A 20,877-nucleotide genomic window follows, 5' to 3' on the forward strand; every position below is an offset into this window, starting at 1 on the left:
TCGTTCCAGCAAGTCCAGCCCGAAATCTTCCCCATCAAATAGCCGATCCACAACACCTTCTTTGCCACCCTACGTATCACCCACTAGTCGCAAAAAGCACACAACAGACCACAGATCGGAAACACCACGAATAGCCGCGTCTCCAAGTCCACCGCCCAGTGACAGACGAACACATAACCAATGACGCCGACGATCGACGACTCCGTTGATGACCGAACATATCAGACCAATAGCATCCGAATTATTATCCAATGATCTAATCATCACAGCGCAGATTAACATTTTGAATGATAAACAGCAACCAATCCGATGTCGAGCGTTGCTCGACACCGGATCTAGTATGAATTTCATTACCGAGGAATTAGCAAAATCGCTAAAGATAAGGCAAAACAAATGTTCGGTCCCAATCGGAGCTCTAGATACCTTGACAACGACTTCTAAGCGACACATCACGGCCACGATCACTTCCACTGACGGTACATACACACGGACATTAACGTTCCTTGTCATTCCGACCATATCAACCTTAATTCCCAGCGAACCCATCGATCGTTCGACACTTGAGATACCAAAAAATCTCAAATTGGCCGATCCACGATTTCATTTACCAGCTCCGATCGATGTACTACTAAGCTCAGGTTCAACACTCGCGTCGATGTGTGTGGGACAAGTCAACCTAACGCAGCCAGACGAGCCTGAACTGCGTCTGCAAAAGACGCGATTCGGATGGGTAATCGGGGGGGGGGGGGGTCCAACTTCCCAAACCGCGACAAACATATTTCACACATCCACGACGACTTTACAAGCAGACCCCTCGCGGTTTTGGGAAATCGATGAAGGACCCTCAATTAAACATATCTCAGAGGGCAGATCGACGATGCGAAGAACACTTCCAAGCCCACACCCGACGCACCAGCGAAGGACGATACATCGTCGCTCTACCTTTCAACGATCAGCTTCAGTCACTCGGATCCTCTAAAACGCTGGCAATTAGACGACTCGCCTCACTCAATCGCCGATTCCAGCACGACAAACGCTTCGAATCAGAATATCGAACGGTAATACAGGAATACCTGGCATTGGGACACATGACGAAGGTCAATGTCAACCACTCCGACGACAACGGATACTATTTACCCCATCATGGCGTGACCAAAGCATCGAGTCAAACCACCAAACTCCGTGTAGTTTTCGACGGATCGGCACCAAGCACTACCGGAACCTCCCTAAACGATACACTTTACACAGGACCCAAGTTACAGGAAGATTTATTTTGTATATTAATTAGATTCCGGGCTCATCAGTACGTACTCACTGGCAACATCGAGAAAATGTATCGGCAATTCCTCGTACGACCAGAGGATCGGAAATATCAAAGGATATTATGGCGCAGCGCGAGTGGAGAAACAGAAACATATGAGCTTAACACCGTAATACTCTTATCATAGAAATAGAAGCAGTCCTCAATTCCCGCCCGCTAACTTCTATCTCCACCGATCCAAATGATCTCCTAGCCCTCACTCCCGGACATTTCCTCATTGGCGATTCATTAATGTGCTTACGTGATCCAGATTTCAGGGACATTCCATCGAACCGACTCTCCAAATGGCAGCATATCCAACAGCTTAAACAACATTTTTGGAACCGCTGGCATAAGGAGTATTTGAACGAGCTAACCAACCGCAATAAATGGAGCAAGGGTGGACACAGCATCCAAAAGGGCACAATCGTCATCCTCGGAGAGGACAACGTTCCCTCCATGCATTGGCCTCTGGGCCGAGTTATCAAGGTTCATCCAGGCGCCGATGGTGTCATCCGGACAGCTACAGTTCAGACGGCAAAGAGCATTTTGGATCGGGGCGTCAAAAGGCTTGTCCCACTGCCAATTCAACCCGATCTCGAGAAACCCGAACAACTAGCCACCGAGACGAAATAAGATGGGAACTTCAACCACACCTCGCTAGTTTGATCGGTACCCAAAGAATTGATACCTTCGATTGACAATAGATAATGTATATAAACTTATGAACAATCACTATCAGTGTGTATTTTAGGTGCACATGCAGATTTGTTGGAGTTCTTATAAAATGTACTTCCTGTACGAACGTTTTATTCTTCCAAATTTTACGATACTATGTCTCATATAATAACTATATGGATTAAACGTAATATAAATGATCCGAAAATAGACTCGAACGACATTAATTGTCTTTCTATTTATACCAATATCGAAAATACAAGTAAAGCTGGAGCAATAGTATGCAAGAATGGACTATTTATTATTTTAAACCAAATCATAGCATATTCAGAATGCACAGTATTATCATGAAATGTAAATGAATCAGTTGTAAACGAACGATTTTACTGTAAAATCGTTGCCTCCTTTTTTTCATCTGAAATATAGCAGCAATGAGTACATTCTTTTAATATATAATAAAACGAGATATCTTTATAAAGTTACATATGTCATCACTGGTAACTGTTATCTCGTATGACACCAAATATACCGTTAGTATGGAATGATATTTTTATGAAGATATACTTTAATGATAGATTTTATGAATGAAACGTTATATAAGAAAAATTATCTCTTGTTATTCTATGAAGTGTAGTAGCTAATGAAGATTAATTTTACGAAGTATTAGAGCAAAAGAGAATTAAAAAATTAAAAAGATCTAAATAAGATTGTTCGTGTGGCTTAATTATCTCAATTCTGGTACACCACTTGTTACATTCTAACTAATTAGCGCTAAACAATAACTTGCAAATATTAAAGATATTAACACCTTAATATTAACACCTAAAGGTTTTCAGGAAATTTTATAATATTTGATTATTGTATATCTAGTCATTGATTGATAAAATTTCTTGTATAAGCATAGATCGAGGTTGACGTCATACGCAGATTGCATATCATTGACAGGTATCGTTTTAATTTATTTTATGGCTAGAATCATTTGAATATTATACGAATAATTATTTCCATTCGAACGATTAATAAATCACGTACCTATAAGAGATATATTATGAAAAAGACGTGACGAAACAAAAAAATATTGGAAATTCCGTTGTCATTAGATCAATTATTTTTGCAATGATTTTTATTTCCATGTAATTACATATGAAATGGGTAATTCATTAACATCTGCTCGAATCGAATATAATTCGTTACACTTCACAACGATTCAAATAATGGACGGGAAATATATAATAACTTTCCTGTCCTTGCGTTAAAATAGTACTGTACAAATCAGATGATACAGGAAATACCCAAAAAACCCAATTACATCCACATTGCATGACAGCACACTTGCAATGGATTTTTGTGATTTCAATGTCACAGACAATGACACAACTAATCAGAACACGTTCGAGGCTATAGACATTGAAATTACCACGTGTTTAATACGTTTAAAGCATAAATCTAAATTTCACGCGATTATTTCTTTGTACATTGTAAAACTCTTAAATTATCTTAATCGAATAAATAATCCTAATGTAATAAAACATCTTGAAATAGACCTAGATATCTGAAACAGAAACTCGAAGGATAAGAAATCCTAAAAGGTACTAATCCTAAAATAACAAACTCCTAAGTAATAAACAAGTGATGAAACCTGTTATAAATAATAAACCTTACCTGGAATAATCAAATCCTAACTAATGGAAAATAAAATAAGGCAAGCAATTCTTAATCTTTCAAGTAATTCTTCCGAAAACACAGAAAGATAGAGAAATTAAAAAGACGCAGCACAAATTGCAGCACAATGAAAGTTTCAGAGCGATGAATACGATCGTATTAAACTAAATAATTTTCAAAAGTGAAATTACACTGAAACGTATATCGATGATATTTGTCATTTCTACGATCTGTTTCGCTTGATCGTGCTTCTTTTCTGATGTAAATTCAATTTATAATACGAACTAAGTTTCCTTTATTATTATTAGTCCTGCGTCTTTTTAATTCGTCACTTCTTTTATTTCAGAACAATGACGGGCTCCAAGATGCTGTTCGGATGTTTGGCGTTAATTGCTTTTCTGCATCCATTAGTTCACGTTTGTACTTCGAGTAGTACAGCTCAAGGTTTGTACTTCGAGTTGTCTTTTTCCATGCACTTCACATTCCAATACGATCTGGTCACGTGGCCTTCGTACAATTTCGAAATTTTACCTGTTTGGTAATCGTCAATGAAAAAAGAAGTTATGCGTGACCTCAACACATTGAAACAATTTTTATGATTTTTTATTTGCCGGTTGGTCAGCAAGTTAATGGAAAAATTTCACTTAACTATTCGCGTTAATTTCTTCGGTTTAACTTTTGGGAAATGCTTCGTTAGCTTCGGGAATATTCCAACGATTCGTTTTACGTACAAAATAAGCATGATAAATATTACATCACGGTAATGTAATATCGGAATATATTAAAGGTGTAATTTTGTCCGATTAATTATAATTTATTAATAAATCCATTATTCCAAATCCATATGGAATATATCTTCTTTTCAATTTTCATAAATCGAAAGCCCTATGGATACGTATAAATGTTTCTTTTACTCGTAGTAAATTATTATTATTCTATTATACGTGTGTATACTACAGAAGGACCATACTAATAGGCACCAACAGCTTTCATCTAACATAATATTTTCATGGAATCTTATAATCATTTTCGCCTCATTGTCTCCGAATAAGTCGTATTTAACAACATTTCGAATTTCGATTTGTTGAAAAAGCCGCTCAATTTGATGCACAAATTTGACTTCGCAAATCGCCTTTTTGTACTCCCCGTACTGGCGAGAACGAAGATAAATGTTCGGCACTGAGCTACTGCTCAGTTGCTACGAGTTAATCCTCGTTTCGCTTCAAGTAAATGAAACGCTCTAATCTGTAAGACGTCCATAAGATTCGGTTGACGGTGGCTGTTTCGTGTCAATCGGTGTCTCAATTTTCTAATTTAATTATTGTGCTCGATTTAATGACATGGCGATCTGGTCCAAAAAAAAAAAAAAAAAAAAAAGAAAAGAAAAAAAAAAGAAAAGAAAAGAAAAGAAAAAAAAGTGACTTTTTTGCTTTGATATAAGATTTTTATTTTTACGTATGAAATATGGCGAAGAAGTAGTGACCTCTCTTTTATCGATGTAATCATATTAGGGGAACGCAGTAAATGGCTTCTGCAATATCATTGAACTATTTGTATCCCTCGATTAATCAAGTTCCCCTAGGTCAGTGGTTCTCAATTCTTGAAGCGTTTATCGATTAAAAAATAGTTCTAAATCTTCTTCGATTTTCTCCAAAGAATTTTCAAATTGAATATTTAAGACAACATTTAATGAATTCAAATAGAAACGCCTTATTTTATCACGTAAACGATAATTAGGAAAGAGAAAGAACTCGTATTCTATATAGAATATATATTCCATGCAAAGTGTTCCAACAATTTTTAAACCTTTACAAATTTTCCATAACATACTAAAGGAATGTCAGTAATTTGTCATCTCAGTATGCCAATTTCCTTAAATTATGCCAATTGCCAATGTATGCCAATTTGTATAAAATTTAAATCTACCTTTTATTGGTAATCTAAAAATCATTACTTTCTTCAATAATATAGGAAATAATACCTTAAAAATTGCTCAAGAAATACGCAAAATGCGTCGAAGGTAACCTAGCCAAAAAGATAATAAATAAATAAATAAAAAAGAAATAAATGAATTTAATAGTAAACACGTGGGTACTTGTTGAAATTTGCACCATTTGACGCGAGCAAACCGTTCGAAAGGAAAACACGTTCAGCCGCCAAAGCTGTGGAATTGAGATCACTTAATTCCGTTTGAATCCATCCATTCTCGTTTAATGGCCTATTTGTTTACAATATCATATCATTTCCAAACATATCGTCCCCGAAAGGCGAAACAAAATGGCAAAACAAATGTGAATACATATCACGAGCGAAGCAGAAGTGCGAAGGTTCTTCGGAACGATAATAATAAAATTGCATGGGAACTATGGATGGAATACAAGGCAAAGGTGTAAATGGTATTATAAGCTTTGAAACGACCGTATGGAACGAGAAAAAATTGATCAAAATATTGAGTTAAGCCCTTTGAAGCTAGGAACAACACGCTTTGATGTTTTGTTTAAAAGAGAGAGTTACGCAAAAATTGTATAGGTATACCCTGAAGGTAAATCAGATTTTGTTGCCGAGTAAATAAACGAGATTTCAAGTTTCTTTCGAATATTACAAATTTAAAGGTTTTGGTGGCATTTTATCATTAGTTCTATGATAATACAACTTTTTCATGAATTCTTTTATTATAAAAATATTACTTCTAAAATCCCCGCTTTAAGGGACCAAATCACATGGCTAAAATTTTTAATCTTTTTGATAGATGGTCGCTGTTGATACTTGACCGAGTATGGTCATATAGTCGGTTAAATAAAATTTCCATCCTTTCAAATATATATTATATTCGTCAGTGGTAAATGTTATCTGTGTTGGCATAGTGAATAAATATATTGACGTTCCGTGTTTTAATCAGCAGAATCGTAATCAATACGTGTTTTCTATGTGTATAGAGTGTTAAAAACTTACTTGTTATAGCCGTGGGAGATGGTGATCTGTTAGAAAAAATGGATCACAAAATTGATCTGGAGTATAATTTTCAAGGACAACAGTTTTTATTGCGTCATAAAGTTCTCATGACGAGAAAACAGAAGTGTTATAGTCCTTACACGGATATAACATGTTCTTTTGGAAAAAGCTGTTTAAAATTTCATTAACCTTTACTCTGTATTTATTATGTTGTTGAAAGTATGTTTCAAATAACAGTTAATATAAGCATCAAAATAAATAAACAACAATTAATTAGATAATATCGTAATAATATAATATAATGGGTGTAATAATAAATAATAAAGCTTAGAAAATGTGCTCTTGATGAAGCCGGTGAAAATTATCCTTTGTTCCGTGGTATATATAGGGTAAAACGAATGGTAGACCGCAGCATAGTGGTTTCCAACGATCCACACTTGTTCTAATTCCTCACTCAACGTCTTTCGTCTACGTCCATTGACGTAGAAAAAAGTAAGTTATTGTAATATCGGAATATATTAAAGGTGTAATTTTGTCCGATTAATTATAATTTATCAATAATGGATTGAAAATACAGATATTAGTTAGACAGAGAAACGATGTTTGATTAACAGGAAAACTAAATGCAACGCTCGTATTTACATTAAATAACTTGACAACTATTTGGTAACTCTCGATCTACTTGGTCTCGATCAACTCTGATTCTCGCAACACGCACACTTTTCGATTCGCCTTGGATAGCGAAACCGTCCTTCTTCTAACGTTGTCTATTGTTTCCCTCATACCTATGTAAGAACTACCAACTACGTGCCTTTAGTCACGTAGGCACTCTTAAATGTAAACGAACCACAGAAACACGACGTACACGGTTTTTCTATTTTCAGCCGATCTCCAATCAAAGCTATTCTACGATATCACAATCGGCCTTTCCTGACAATCACATCTGCCCTCAGATGTGCTCATCATCGCCGCTCGCACTTACATCACTATCGTCAGCATTCCACCATTTCATGTGATCGGCTGCCGTGGAAGTTGTACGTGGCCCTTCGTGCTCCCCCTCTCGCTGCACTATGTATCGGTCATTTCGCAGGACTTTTATCACCCGGTACGGTCCAAGAAACTTCGGATGCAGCTTTAGCCCGGAACCCCTCTGCATCCTCTCGATTGCCACTAGATCTCCCGTCCTGTATGCTGTCGCCTTCTTGCGTCTCCTGTTATACGCCCGCTTGTTTCGGATTTGGATCTCCTCAATCCGTCTCTTTGCGTCCGCACGCAGCTGATCTCGTTCCTCTTGGAACACCGCGGCCTGTTCGTCCTCGATGCTACTGCTCCTCTTTCGCTCTTCCTCTATCTTCCTCTCCGTTGTTTGTTTACCCATTTCACTCTTGTCAGGGGCTTTGATCGTCGTGACAGCATCGTGACATTTTCGTAGGCTCGGTTCGTACATGGAAGACGTTAACAACTTACCATCTACCGAGACTATGATCTCTTCTTTTTCGAAGGTCTTCACGTTCATCGTGTCCTCGACAATCCCATCGTCGTCCTCGTCATCCACATCCTCTGTATATCGAATCTTCGTATCGATATTATTGGAGGGATTCCGCACGTGCGACTTCCCTTGTCTTTTCGTTCGCCTTGCATTCACTCTCTTCGAGTCTATCCGAAAACTTGAAACAACCCTCACACCCGCAACGCTATCCTTCTCAGTAAATTCGCAAATATCATCAACAACATCCTGTTGCTGTTGTTTAGCCAGATTCTTCCTCCTCGTGATGTTCGCTAAGTCCTCCTGCTGGCCGCAAGAATCCGACGAGGACACCATCTCGTGGTCCACTTTACCAATCACCACGTGTCTTGCCACTATTCTCCGTTCCTCCGACACTTGCTGCACAGCTGCCCGATACTTCTTCAAAACTTCTGCTAACTCTTCTTTATTTTCTTCCAATTGCGACAGTAGCTCAGTTCGTTCGCGACTAGCTACATTAATCACGATCTTCTGCTTCGGAACGTTGCCGCAGTACTTCCTGCAACGAATCCTGCGTCTCATTCGGTTCTTGCTCCAGTGCCTGTTTCGCTTTAACTGCAACTGCTCTAGCGCATTCTGCATCTTCTAACTGGTTCTTCAGCTGTCGTAAAGCTGCTTTACCCGTCGAGTCACCTTTCGATCTCTCCAGCATCGTTTGAGCGTCTCTTAGCAATGCTTTGGTTCTCTTCAAATCTCTTTTTAGCCTATGTTGCATGTCCTTAACGTGTGACAAATCTATCTCACTCGCCTGTGTCTCTACATCTATCTTGAGGACTTCCGGACACTCTCGGGATTTTCGTCCTTTATTCTACTAATAAAAGATTCTCCCCCTTTTATACTTATTTCAACAGTGTCCAAAAAGTCTGCGCCAATAATAAGCGAATGTTGTATCACTGTGTCTGGAACTACGTGTATGGTTATACAGTACGACTCATTGTCTATAATAATGTTCGTCGAAAATTTCCCGAGCGTAAAATTCCTTCCGGAACCGACACCGCCAAATCCAACGATTTCCCGACTTAATCTGGGCGCTCCGATTTTCACATGCTGATCTGCTCGCATTAGAGTCAGCTCACTACCGGTGTCTATCAACGCGCTCAATTCGAAATTTTCCATCTTAACATCCTTACCACGCCTTGTTTGTAACGACCGAAACACGCTGTAAACTTTTTTTGACGGCTCACCCAAATTGTCGCAACTTGATGCGATGTGTCCGTACTCCCTACATTTGAAGCATTTAGGTCCTCTCGACTTGCTCGGACACTCCGCACACACGTGCTCCGCATCACCGCAATTGTAGCATCGCGCCTTCCTCGCATCTCCAGATCGACCGGGTTCCTTGTTCCTCTCGGTTTCGGACAGCTTCGCCACCGGCTTTACCCTGCTACTCTTCGGCTCCTCAAATTTCGTCCTCATCTCCATATCTCTTTTTATCGCTTCGTAGCGCCTGAAACGCTCTTTTAATTGCTCGATATTCCTGGCTCCGTATAGCACAGTCTTGTTCGCGACCTCGTCGGGAATGCCTTGAATAATGTAGTCTATCAAGGATTGCGTATCAACCCTTCCTTGTTTTGCAATCCCGCACATGTGATACATATATTGTTGCAGACTCTCATCTGCTTTCTTCTTTCTATGGGATAACTCGCCATGTATCTGTTGGTCGCTTACTACATTTTCAAACTCATTCCTCAACGCCTTTTTTAGCTTTGCCCAGAACTTCGCGCATCGCTCTTGTCGTACGAAGGCCTGAGCGGAGCCTGCGAGTAATTTCTTAGCATAGGCCACCATGTGGGCGTCTGACCAACCCCACACTTCTGCCATTTCCTCGAAGTCTTTCACCCACTGATTTACACTCAGCAGATCATCCCCGCTGAATTTCTCTAATGAGTCTTCCACGTCTTTAAGACTCAACATCGAACCGACGCATACCTTCTGCTGATACTCATCGCGGTCCTGATACACCGCTCGCGTGCCTCTCCTGTATTCTCGCGCGCCTTGTTTATCGTCCTCGCCTTCACTTTCGTCGGAGCTCTCTTCTTCCGACGATACATCGTCTCCTTCTAGGGCCGCCTGTAGCCGCGCGCGTAGTTCGGATTTTCTTCCCGTTACCTTCAACCCCAAGCTAACGAGACGCGCTCTCAGCTCTTTCGTCCTCAGCTTCTCGAGGTCTTCCTCTCCCTCTTGACTGCGTTCGGCTTTCTGCTTGCTTCTTAGATCTCGCTGGTTTGTTGGTTCTTCGCCACGCTTCGAATCCTTAGGAGTAGATCGACCAGGTTTGCACGCTCTGTTCAACCTGGCAACCAGCACTGATCTCGCACCGGATATAGGCAGATTCATCTGTGCGAGCTTACTCCTCAGCTCCTCCAGCGTCAAATCCTCTTCACCCGACAATCGTTCGTCTTCAACGTTTGCCATTTTATTCTATTCTTTTCTACTCCCGCACAAATAGCTCCGTTAAATCGTATCGTTTCTCTGTCTTATTCAATCCCGGACGAGCCCCCACTTGTAATATCGGAATATATTAATAATGGATTGAAAATACAGATATTAGTTAGACAGAGAAACGATGTTTGATTAACAGGAAAACTAAATGCAACGCTCGTATTTACAACAAATAACTTGACAACTATTTGGTAACTCTCTCTCTCTCTCTCTCTCTCTCTCTCTCTCTCTCTCTCTTTCACTAGCAACTCTAACACTCGACAACACTCGCAACTCAATTCTAACGACTCTATGCTTCGACGTCTCGATCAACTCTGATTCTCGCAACACGCACACTTTTCGATTCGCCTTGGATAGCGAAACCGTCCTTCTTCTAACGCGTTTTTAAAACGCGATGGCGCTATCACTTTCTAAAAGCGTCGTCTTTACATTTCCGATGGCCACGGGCACATCCGACTGCCAGATATACAATGTATTATAAGAGTATCATTACCATACTTTTCATGAAAAGAGCAATTTTTCTTGATAACTATACTCTGTAACATAGATTGAAGTCGCTGATTTGATCCCTCTGATATTGTTGTCTTATGAGAGTCTCGCCTGGTCTTGATTGGTTCTGTTGACTCTTATCGTTGTGAAAAATCGATTCGTTGTGTACCTTTTTTGTATAGAGAATTATTTTGTGGTAGAATATAATGTTGTAATATTTGTGGTCTTTACTTTACTAATTTTGTCACTGAGCCGCTCTTTGGTTCGTTGAGCGATTCATATTCCGCATATATTCCGTACTTGCTTCGCTTGGTACTTTTATAATTTTCGCAGTTACAATAAAAAATTTAATTCTTAACAGATTAAAGATTTAACCTCTTGCTCTATAGTGTACAATAATTTTTTTTTTTTTTTTTTTTTTTGTATAGGTTATGTGATCCATAGTTTGAGTAAGTAGTACATATATATATATATATATATATATATATATGTCGGAGATGAAAGGAAAGCCGAAGCCCTTCCTTGGAAATTTTGGGAACATCCTCTAGTACCTTAGCCTAGATTTTATTATAGTTGTAATTGTTTAAGATTTGTAATAAGCGAGATTGGGTTCGAGGTGACAATCGGTCGCTGAACGTAGCCACGGTCACGGGATGGATGTTTTATCTAACGGAGGTCTGGAGTGGTTGTATGTGTTTTCCGAGAAATGTGGTTGTGGCGGCATGCGGCCTCGAGAGCGGGCCGAGCCACGTGTGATGTTGCCTCGGAGGTGCCGATGCAATGGGACATACATTGTATTTAGTAACCAAAACTCCAGGCAGAAACTGCCTAGCAACGGCGTTTGGAACTTTCTCGATGCTTCCAACGAGTGTGCCTAGCAACGGCGTTTGGAACCTTCTCGATGCTTCCAAACGGGTATAGAAAACAAAATGCAATCGTACAGGGAGAAAAATCTCCACGAGGCTGGCATTTCTTGCGATTGCCTTGGAGAGTGATACATCGAGCATTTTCGACGATCGCATTTGCGTCTAAGTTAGTTTCGCTTAGTAAGGAGTTATCCCGGTGACCGTGGATTCGTTTGAACTCAAACATTGCTAATAGTATTATTTAATTTAATTATTCGTAGATCGTATTATTCATTAGGCTTAGTGTTTGTTAGACTTATTATTAGTTGTACTTATTATTTGTTAAGCTTAGTGATAGACCTGTATATACGTGTAAATAAAATCTCGGCTTTGTGAAACGATGGCTAGTCCACATGAAGAGTCGTGATCCGACATCAGAAGTGGGATCAGAACCGTTTAAAGTGCTACAAGAGCAAATGGACCTTATGCGCGAGTTAATTCAGACGCTAGCGCACAAACCGGGGGAGCAACGACCGAGTACGGAATCTAAGGATGCAACGTTACCACGTTTTGACCCCGAAGGCGCGGGCGCCGATCCATCCGCGTGGTGCTCTCATGCTGATCTGATTTTGAAAGACCACCCGATGCAAGAGAGTGCGTTACTTTCCGCTCTAAATCGCGCCCTAAGGGGTTCTGCTGCGCATTGGCTTTCACAAATGGTGCGCGGTGGAAAGCTTACCTGGCCAACGTTTAAGGAACAATTTCTTTCGCGTTTTGGTGGCAGAGAGACAGCCGCTTCGGCGTTAATAAGGATATCCAGAGAACGACCGTCGGAGACTGAATCTCCGGGAGCGTACGGTAGTCGCCTCCGCTCCATGCTGCAGATGAAGTTGCAAGATCTAACGATGCCCGAAGTGATCAATGCCCTCGCCCTTTATATGCTGAGTTCACAAGATCGACGCTTTCGGCGACTAACGCTCGCGAATAATATCAGGACGGAGGACCAATTTCATAATGAAATGAGGATTCTCCCTTACAACGATCAGCCGACATTTTCGCCAAGAAATTCACTAACGGAACCTGAAGCTAAACGCAGCAGGCTATCAGTTCCTCGGATTAAGTGCTACCGCTGTGGTGCTCACGGACATAGGAGAACGGAGTGTCGCCTGCAAACACAAACGGGGAAGGAGCAGGATATACGAAACCCGAAGGAAAAACGACCAGCCGCATCGTCGAAGGTGACCTGCTTCAAATGCCACGAGGAGGGACATATCGCGCCTAATTGCCCATCATCGCGGAAAAGAAACTACGATTCCATTGACGAACGCCGGATCGACTCCTGTGTAGTAGAAGCTCCGGCTGGTAGATTAAGCCATCTGGGTGAGTCGTATCCATTTTACTTTGATTCTGGGGCCGAGTGTTCGTTAATCAAAGAGTCCCTAGCCTCGAAATTTTCGGGTAAAAGAATAACCGATGTGGTAGTGATGCGGGGGATCGGGAATACTTGTATTAAGAGTACACTTCAGATTTTGTCCACTGTTCGTATTAACGATCTTACATTGGAGATAGTTTTTCATGTCCTTGCTGACGATTACCTAAAATACGACATCATGATTGGTCGCGAGATTTTGAGCCAGGGATTCGACGTAAATATCGCGCAAGATAGCCTCGTTATTTGTAAAACAAAGGTCGTTAACGCTTGTGGTAAAGTCGCGGAAGATGCGGTCAACATTAACGAGGTTGACACTGATGTGGTCGGTAACTATAAAGATCGATTAATCTCTGTTCTCGAAAAATTTAAAGAATCATTCATTACGGGTTTCCCGCGTACTCGCGTCAGTACGGGCCAGTTGGAAATACGGCTAATCGATCCCAACGTCACCGTGCAGAGAAGCCCTTACAGGCTTAGCGTGGAAGAGCGAAGAATAGTACGCGAGAGGATAGACGAATAAATTAAAGCGCAAATTGTAAAACCTAGTAATTCGCCGTTCGCGAGCCCTATAATACTCGTGAAGAAGAAGGACGGCTCAGACAGATTGTGCGTAGACTTTCGAGCGCTGAATAAAAATACGGTCGCGGATCGGTATCCCTTACCCCTTATTGCTGACCAAATCGCGAGATTGCAGAGTGCGAGATACTTCATTAGCCTGGACATGGCTAGCGGATTTCACCAGATCCCCATTCACCCTAACTCGACGGAATATACTGCGTTCGTTACCCCCGACGGTCAATACGAATACGTGACGATGCCGTTTGGGTTGAAAAATGCACCAGCCGTTTTCCAGAGAGCCATTTTCAAGGCCTTAGGCGACCTCGCTTATTCGTATGTCGTTGTTTATTTGGACGACGTTCTAATAATCGCCGACTCAATAGATCAAGCTCTAGAAAGGTTGCACACTGTACTAAACACTCTCGTAAACGCCGGATTTTCTTTCAATTTCGCTAAATGTTCTTTTCTGAAGACGTCGGTACTTTATTTGGGATATGTAATTCGTAACGGAGAAGTTCGTCCAAACCCGGGAAAAATACAAGCTTTGAATTCTTTACCTGCACCGTCGACCGTCACACAGCTTAGGCAGTTTATAGGTTTGGCCTCTTACTTCCGAAAATTTATTCCTAAATTTTCGCAAGTGATGAAACCCTTGTACGCACTCACTTCTAGTAACAAGCACATAACTTGGACGGACAGGCACGAAAAGATAAGACAACAGATAATTTCCGTTCTGACCGACGCGCCGGTGTTAATGATATTTGATCCCAATCGGCCCATAGATCTACATACCGACGCTAGTTCGGAGGGGTATGGAGCTATTTTAATGCATAGAGTCGAAAAGGAAAACAGAGTCATCGAATATTATAGTAAAAGGACCAGTCCCGCGGAATCTAGGTATCATTCGTACGAACTGGAGACACTAGCAGTAGTAAGCGCCGTTAAGCATTTCCGACACTACTTACATGGACGGAAATTCTTAGTAGTTACGGACTGTAATTCTTTGAAAGCCTCCAGCAACAAAGTAAACTTAAACGACCGGGTTTATAGGTGGTGGGCTTATTTGCAAACATTCGATTTTGACATCATGTATCGAGAGGGTAAACGAATGGCCCACGTAGATTTCTTTTCGCGAAACCCCGTAGACTTGAATCGCCGTATGATAGACAAGGTCGCAGAGAAAGAGATTAATCTGGCCGAGATCTCCGAAGACTGGCTATTAGCGGAACAACGTCGCGATCCGCAAATCTCCGAAATCGTTAATAAATTACAGAACGAAGAGCTCGCGGAAGATATCGCGAATACCTACGAACTGCGATCCGGTACACTTTACCGTAAAGTACAACGAAAGGGCAGAACCCTTTGCTTACCCATTGTTCCGAGAGGTTTTAGATGGTCCGTCATCAACCATGTGCATCAGTCAATTATGCACTTAGGATGGGATAAAACGCTCGAGAAGCTCTATGAGTATTATTGGTTCGAGGGAATGGCGAAGTATGTTCGCAAGTTTGTCGAGAACTGCCATGCTTGTAGAGTTTCGAAGGCTAGTTCAGGTAAAATACAGGCTGAACTGCATCCTATACCTAAGACCGGCATACCGTGGCATACGGTGCATATGGACATAACGGGCAAGCTGAGTGGCAAGAATGACTCGAAAGAGTATGTCGTCGTCTTGATCGATGCCTTTACGAAATTCGTGCACTTATATCACACACGCAAATTGGATTCGCTCAGCGTTATCAAGGCACTTAAGTCCGCCGTGTTTTTGTTCGGTAGTCCCTGTCGGATAATAGCAGATCAGGGTAGATGTTTCACGGGCCGGGAGTTTCAAGAATTCTGTGCAAGCAAACAAATCAAAGTTCATTTGATCGCGACCGGTGCAAGTAGGGCCAATGGGCAAGTAGAGCGTGTTATGAGCACGTTAAAAAATATGTTCACAACGGTAGAAACGACCGGGCGTTCATGGCAAGACGCGATCGGGGAGATGCAATTGGCTTTGAATTGCACCATCAACCGCGTAACCAAATCGAGTCCTTTAGAGTTATTGATTGGTAGAGCAGCAAGACCGTATGACTTATTACTACCTGATAACATCGAGGAAAAAGAAATAGATATCTCCAGTGTAAGACAACAGGCAATAAAAGAGATGGAAACTAGTGCTAGGTATGACAAAGAGAGATTCGATAAAACCAAAGCTAAAGTAGTTAGGTTTAATCCTGGTGATTTGGTACTACGCCAAAATGAAGAAAGGAACCAGACAAAATTGGATCCAAAATTCAGGGGTCCGTTTGTGATATCGGAGGTCCTGGGAGGAGACCGATATACCTTGAAAACACTGGATGGGAAAAGGTCATACAAGTACAGTCATGACAGGTTAAGGAAAATGCCGGATAGTCGCATTCCTGCGGAGTTGGATGTCTGTTGTGATGACGAGAACAGTGACCATGGCGATGTGAGTACCCCGATCCCAGAGGATCGTAGAATTATATGAGCCCAGGTGCGGCCATGGGACGGAGTTCAGTGCGGTCAGGCACTGGGAGTGACGATGTCACGAAGCTGGGAGCCGGTTTAGTACCGACAGCGACGATGTCACGAAGCTGGGAGCCGGTTTAGTACCGACAGCGACGATGTCACGAAGCTGGGAGCCGGTTTAGTACCGACAGCGACGATGTCACGAAGCTGGGAGCCGGTTTAGTACCGACAGCGACGATGTCACGAAGCTGGGAGCCGGTTTAGTACCGACAGCGACAATGCCACGAGGTTGGAGCTGGTTTAGTACCGATAGCGACAATGTCACGAGGTTGGAGCTGGTCTAGTACCGACAGCGACAATGTCACGGATTTGGAGCTGGTCTAGTACCGACAGCGACGATGTCACGAAGCTGGAGCTGGTCCAGTACCGACAGTGACAATGTCACGAGGCTGGAGGCGGTCTAGTGTTGACAGCGATCGTGTTACGAAGCTGGTTATGTAACGAACTTTGAGAGTATGTGCGATTCGAAGGATGAGACCCATTTGGGTGTGAAATCGAGAATGGTCCGTCATGTCATTACGACCCGACTGAAAGCACGCAGAATGCAACTGGCACTTTGAATGCTAATCACAATGACACTAATCTTGTTTCCTTTTGTTTTGTTAACGAAGGTACACCCGAGGACGTGTGATAGTCAGGATGGCCGTGTCGGAGATGAAAGGAAAGCCGAAGCCCTTCCTTGGAAATTTTGGGAACATCCTCTAGTACCTTAGCCTAGATTTTATTATAGTTGTAATTGTTTAAGATTTGTAATAAGCGAGATTGGGTTCGAGGTGACAATCGGTCGCTGAACGTAGCCACGGTCACGGGATGGATGTTTTATCTAACGGAGGTCTGGAGTGGTTGTATGTGTTTTCCGAGAAATGTGGTTGTGGCGGCATGCGGCCTCGAGAGCGGGCCGAGCCACGTGTGATGTTGCCTCGGAGGTGCCGATGCAATGGGACATACATTGTATTTAGTAACCAAAACTCCAGGCAGAAACTGCCTAGCAACGGCGTTTGGAACTTTCTCGATGCTTCCAACGAGTGTGCCTAGCAACGGCGTTTGGAACCTTCTCGATGCTTCCAAACGGGTATAGAAAACAAAATGCAATCGTACAGGGAGAAAAATCTCCACGAGGCTGGCATTTCTTGCGATTGCCTTGGAGAGTGATACATCGAGCATTTTCGACGATCGCATTTGCGTCTAAGTTAGTTTCGCTTAGTAAGGAGTTATCCCGGTGACCGTGGATTCGTTTGAACTCAAACATTGCTAATAGTATTATTTAATTTAATTATTCGTAGATCGTATTATTCATTAGGCTTAGTGTTTGTTAGACTTATTATTAGTTGTACTTATTATTTGTTAAGCTTAGTGATAGACCTGTATATACGTGTAAATAAAATCTCGGCTTTGTGAAACGATGGCTAGTCCACATGAAGAGTCGTGATCCGACATATATATATATATATATATATATATATATATATATATATATATATATATATATATATTTACGTGACAAGCTTTCATTTCAATCTATATTTAAGATTAATATTTTATCAGTTTCTGTTCGTAACAACATCGAAGTAGTCAATAAGTTTGAAGAGTATAATTAAGGAAGTTATGAAGCAAGAGGTTAAAAACAAATTCTGAAAGAGGTCATGTACAACTCAGTAGTACTGCTTTACATTACTTTGCGAATTAATTTTCAAGCATAAAAATAGTTTAACAGCCACTTATAGTTACTTTCTTACCATTACATTCATTAAATTCGTTTGATTTTGTAAACAAAATAACCACGCTGACCAGTCTCTCATTTAAAATAGAATTATTTTGTCATATATCCAACAGTTTACTTTCTCTTCGAAAATATTATTAATAATTTTATCAATTTCGTATACTTCCATCCTTCGTATAAGTGACAATGAATCAGAAGAGTTTCATAGCAATATTGAACAACATACAGTCAACTACAACACCATTAGATACATCCACCATACAGTCAACTACAACACCATTAGATAACAGCAATACAATAGATTATAATTTTCTACGTGTCATTGATTCATCATCATCATTTTCCATTTTTTTAGCATATGTAAAAACGTATCTGACGTAATCTTACCTCGCTCTTTGAGTACAAAAATCCATTCAAATGAAACAAAGGGAAAAGAAATAAGAAAACAAACACTCATATACGAATCTTCATTACATAACTGTATGTACTCCTCGAGGTATAATTACTCAGACACGTTACAGCGTACCTTCTTCGTTCCCTGATGGCTGATGTTGATCGTTGACGTTTATAATGAAAGAATTTCATCAACGGCGCCATTTGGATCCTTGTTGAAAAATTAAAATAGCCGCAACAGCACCATTAAGCTCATCACCCAGAGTAGCTCTTGTTGCTGAGTCGTGGAGGAATTATTATCATCAACGACAAAAACTATACCAGTTCCGGTAACGTTCTTCAGATGATCCAGGCACTCGAACTCGCAACATCGCTCTCCAACACGGAATTTCTTGCACGTCTGTAGTAAAAAGAAATCGATCAATTGTACAGATCAATCGTCACTCGACTGCTCGAGAATTCAGATCATCCAGAGAATAGAATAGAGACGTGGAAAAATGTAGTGCGATCATCGCAGTGGGAGGAAATAGGGACAAAATGAATGAACGAGATGTTAAGGACAACTGACGATGAGTTCTTCTTTTGTCGAGAATTGCATGTTTGTGAATGGTTTATGGGTGGTTAGGTGGAGAGAATTGAAGAGTTTGGAGGTGACTGGAAGAGTGTTTTGGGCAAGGTAGATTGCAGAATGGTTGCGGTAGCATTGTGTTAATTATGAGATTGTACATGTAATCTTTGTATGTATCACTACATACAACCTAACGTATATTTTTAATAATACATCAGAGTTTTAGTTATTTCATAGCTATGAATTTTATACTCTATAATCTTGACGTTTTATTTCACAGAAGCGTTTGAATATCCATAAAAATTAAATGAACCAATGTATTCATTATCTTATAGAGAAGATATATTATTTTTAATTATGTTCCAATTATTTATCATGATCCTGATTTCCTTATGCTGAAAATTTGAAAGGAAGTTTTGTAGTTTGATACTTTCAGCGACAAAGGGTCAATATTGCTTTAGTATATTTCGTCACATATACATGTATATCTATATGTCGGAGATGAAAGGACACCGGAACCTTTGGATAGCCCCGCAACATTGCAATCTAAAGTCTACTATAACTGTAACTAAACTATTGTAGTTATTCAATCCGATTGTAATTGTTCGAGATTAGTGACGGTGAGCTTTGGCTCGAGATGACAGTCTGTCGCCCAACGTAGCGGTCAAGGGATGAACGCTTTGCCTAACAACAGGTATCGAGTAATTCTATAGCTCTCCTTAAAAGAAATATTCGTGGCGACACGCGACAGTAAACATTCCAACGGTTTCTGTCCCGTGGCTCGCTACACGCAGACCCTATTCTTCGAGCAAGATGATTGCCAGATGTCGATGCGTCTCCGCAGTACATGTTCGGCTAGCCCGAGGGCCCGTTATAGATCTTAAGGTTTAGTTAACTAAAGTCCTTCAAACAGACAAACAGTCTTTGTCCCAACTACGGGAAGATAGGGGAGACATATTTTTCAACGAGCGGCGTCTCCCACTAGCAACTTTCCCTCGAGGGCGGCTAGCATCTTTTTCTAACCACCGATATGGAGATTGACCAATTAGCAGCAACGCCAATTTCCCTTACTTTCTGAACGAAGGCTTTTCTCGACGAATCCGATGATCTCGTGTCCTTAGACACACCCCATTATAGTTTTCCTCTGTGGCATCATCGGGACGGGAAAGGCATTCTCTCGCTCGCGATCTCACTGATGAAAGGAGTAACTCTTTACGACCAGTGAATATTACGCGTCCGACTTAGATTTTGTGAGTACGTTCATCTATCATCCCGTCGACCGCGGATTCGTTATTGAACCTAGGATCATTATCATTAGTTTCTCGAGTACCTAACTACCGCGGTTACTTGTCCGGTTCTATAATAATCGTATTTGTACTAGTCAATGTCTTCTCTATTGCATAACGACAACGTGTAACCCAAACGAAGATTCGTTTCACGCCCCTAACCCTAATTCTAATGTAAACCCGACATATATATATATATATCGTACATAAAACAAAATACATCTAAAAAATAATAATAATAAGGAACCTCTGATGGAAATGCCTCCGCAAACATTGTCCGAACGACGATCACCGAAGCCTAGGGAAACAACAAAAAAGGAAAAAACATTAAAATCGCAAAAACAACCATAATATGCGAATATCCAAACTTACGAAAAATAACTCGAAGAAGGAGGTCCTTGTTGTGGGAGAGCAGCGGAATTGCGCGTGTTGCCCGAGCAAACATCGAGGTGATAATGATGCTGCAGACGCCGGCCCTTGCACGCGCCGAAGAAA

The 20,877-nt window shown here is 41.1% G+C and overlaps 1 protein-coding gene across 1 annotated transcript; it reads left to right on the forward strand.

The window, feature by feature from the left end:
* The first annotated feature begins 11,551 nt into the window (after window positions 1-11,551).
* LOC143303901 (uncharacterized) lies at window positions 11,552-17,860 on the forward strand. The gene is made up of 2 exons (XM_076626063.1): window positions 11,552-13,273; window positions 17,027-17,860. The coding sequence occupies exons 1-2, from the start codon at window positions 12,307-12,309 to the stop codon at window positions 17,044-17,046; spliced, it is 987 nt and encodes a 328-aa protein (XP_076482178.1). The 5' UTR covers window positions 11,552-12,306; the 3' UTR covers window positions 17,047-17,860.
* Window positions 17,861-20,877: the final 3,017 nt, after the last annotated feature.

The sequence above is a fragment of the Bombus vancouverensis genome, chromosome 17 (genome assembly GCF_051014615.1).
Source record: "Bombus vancouverensis nearcticus chromosome 17, iyBomVanc1_principal, whole genome shotgun sequence".
Classification (NCBI taxonomy): Eukaryota; Metazoa; Arthropoda; class Insecta; order Hymenoptera; family Apidae; genus Bombus; species Bombus vancouverensis.

What these genes read in the sequence shown, in the direction of transcription:
- LOC143303901 (XM_076626063.1), top strand. Translation starts at nt 12,307, where the DNA reads ATGAAGAGTCGTGATCCGACATCAGAAGTGGGATCAGAACCGTTTAAA. An exon ending in TGGTAGATTAAGCCATCTGG is followed by an intron (nt 13,274 to 17,026) that starts GTGAGTCGTATC and finishes TTGTTAACGAAG; the next exon opens with GTACACCCGAGGACGTGTGA.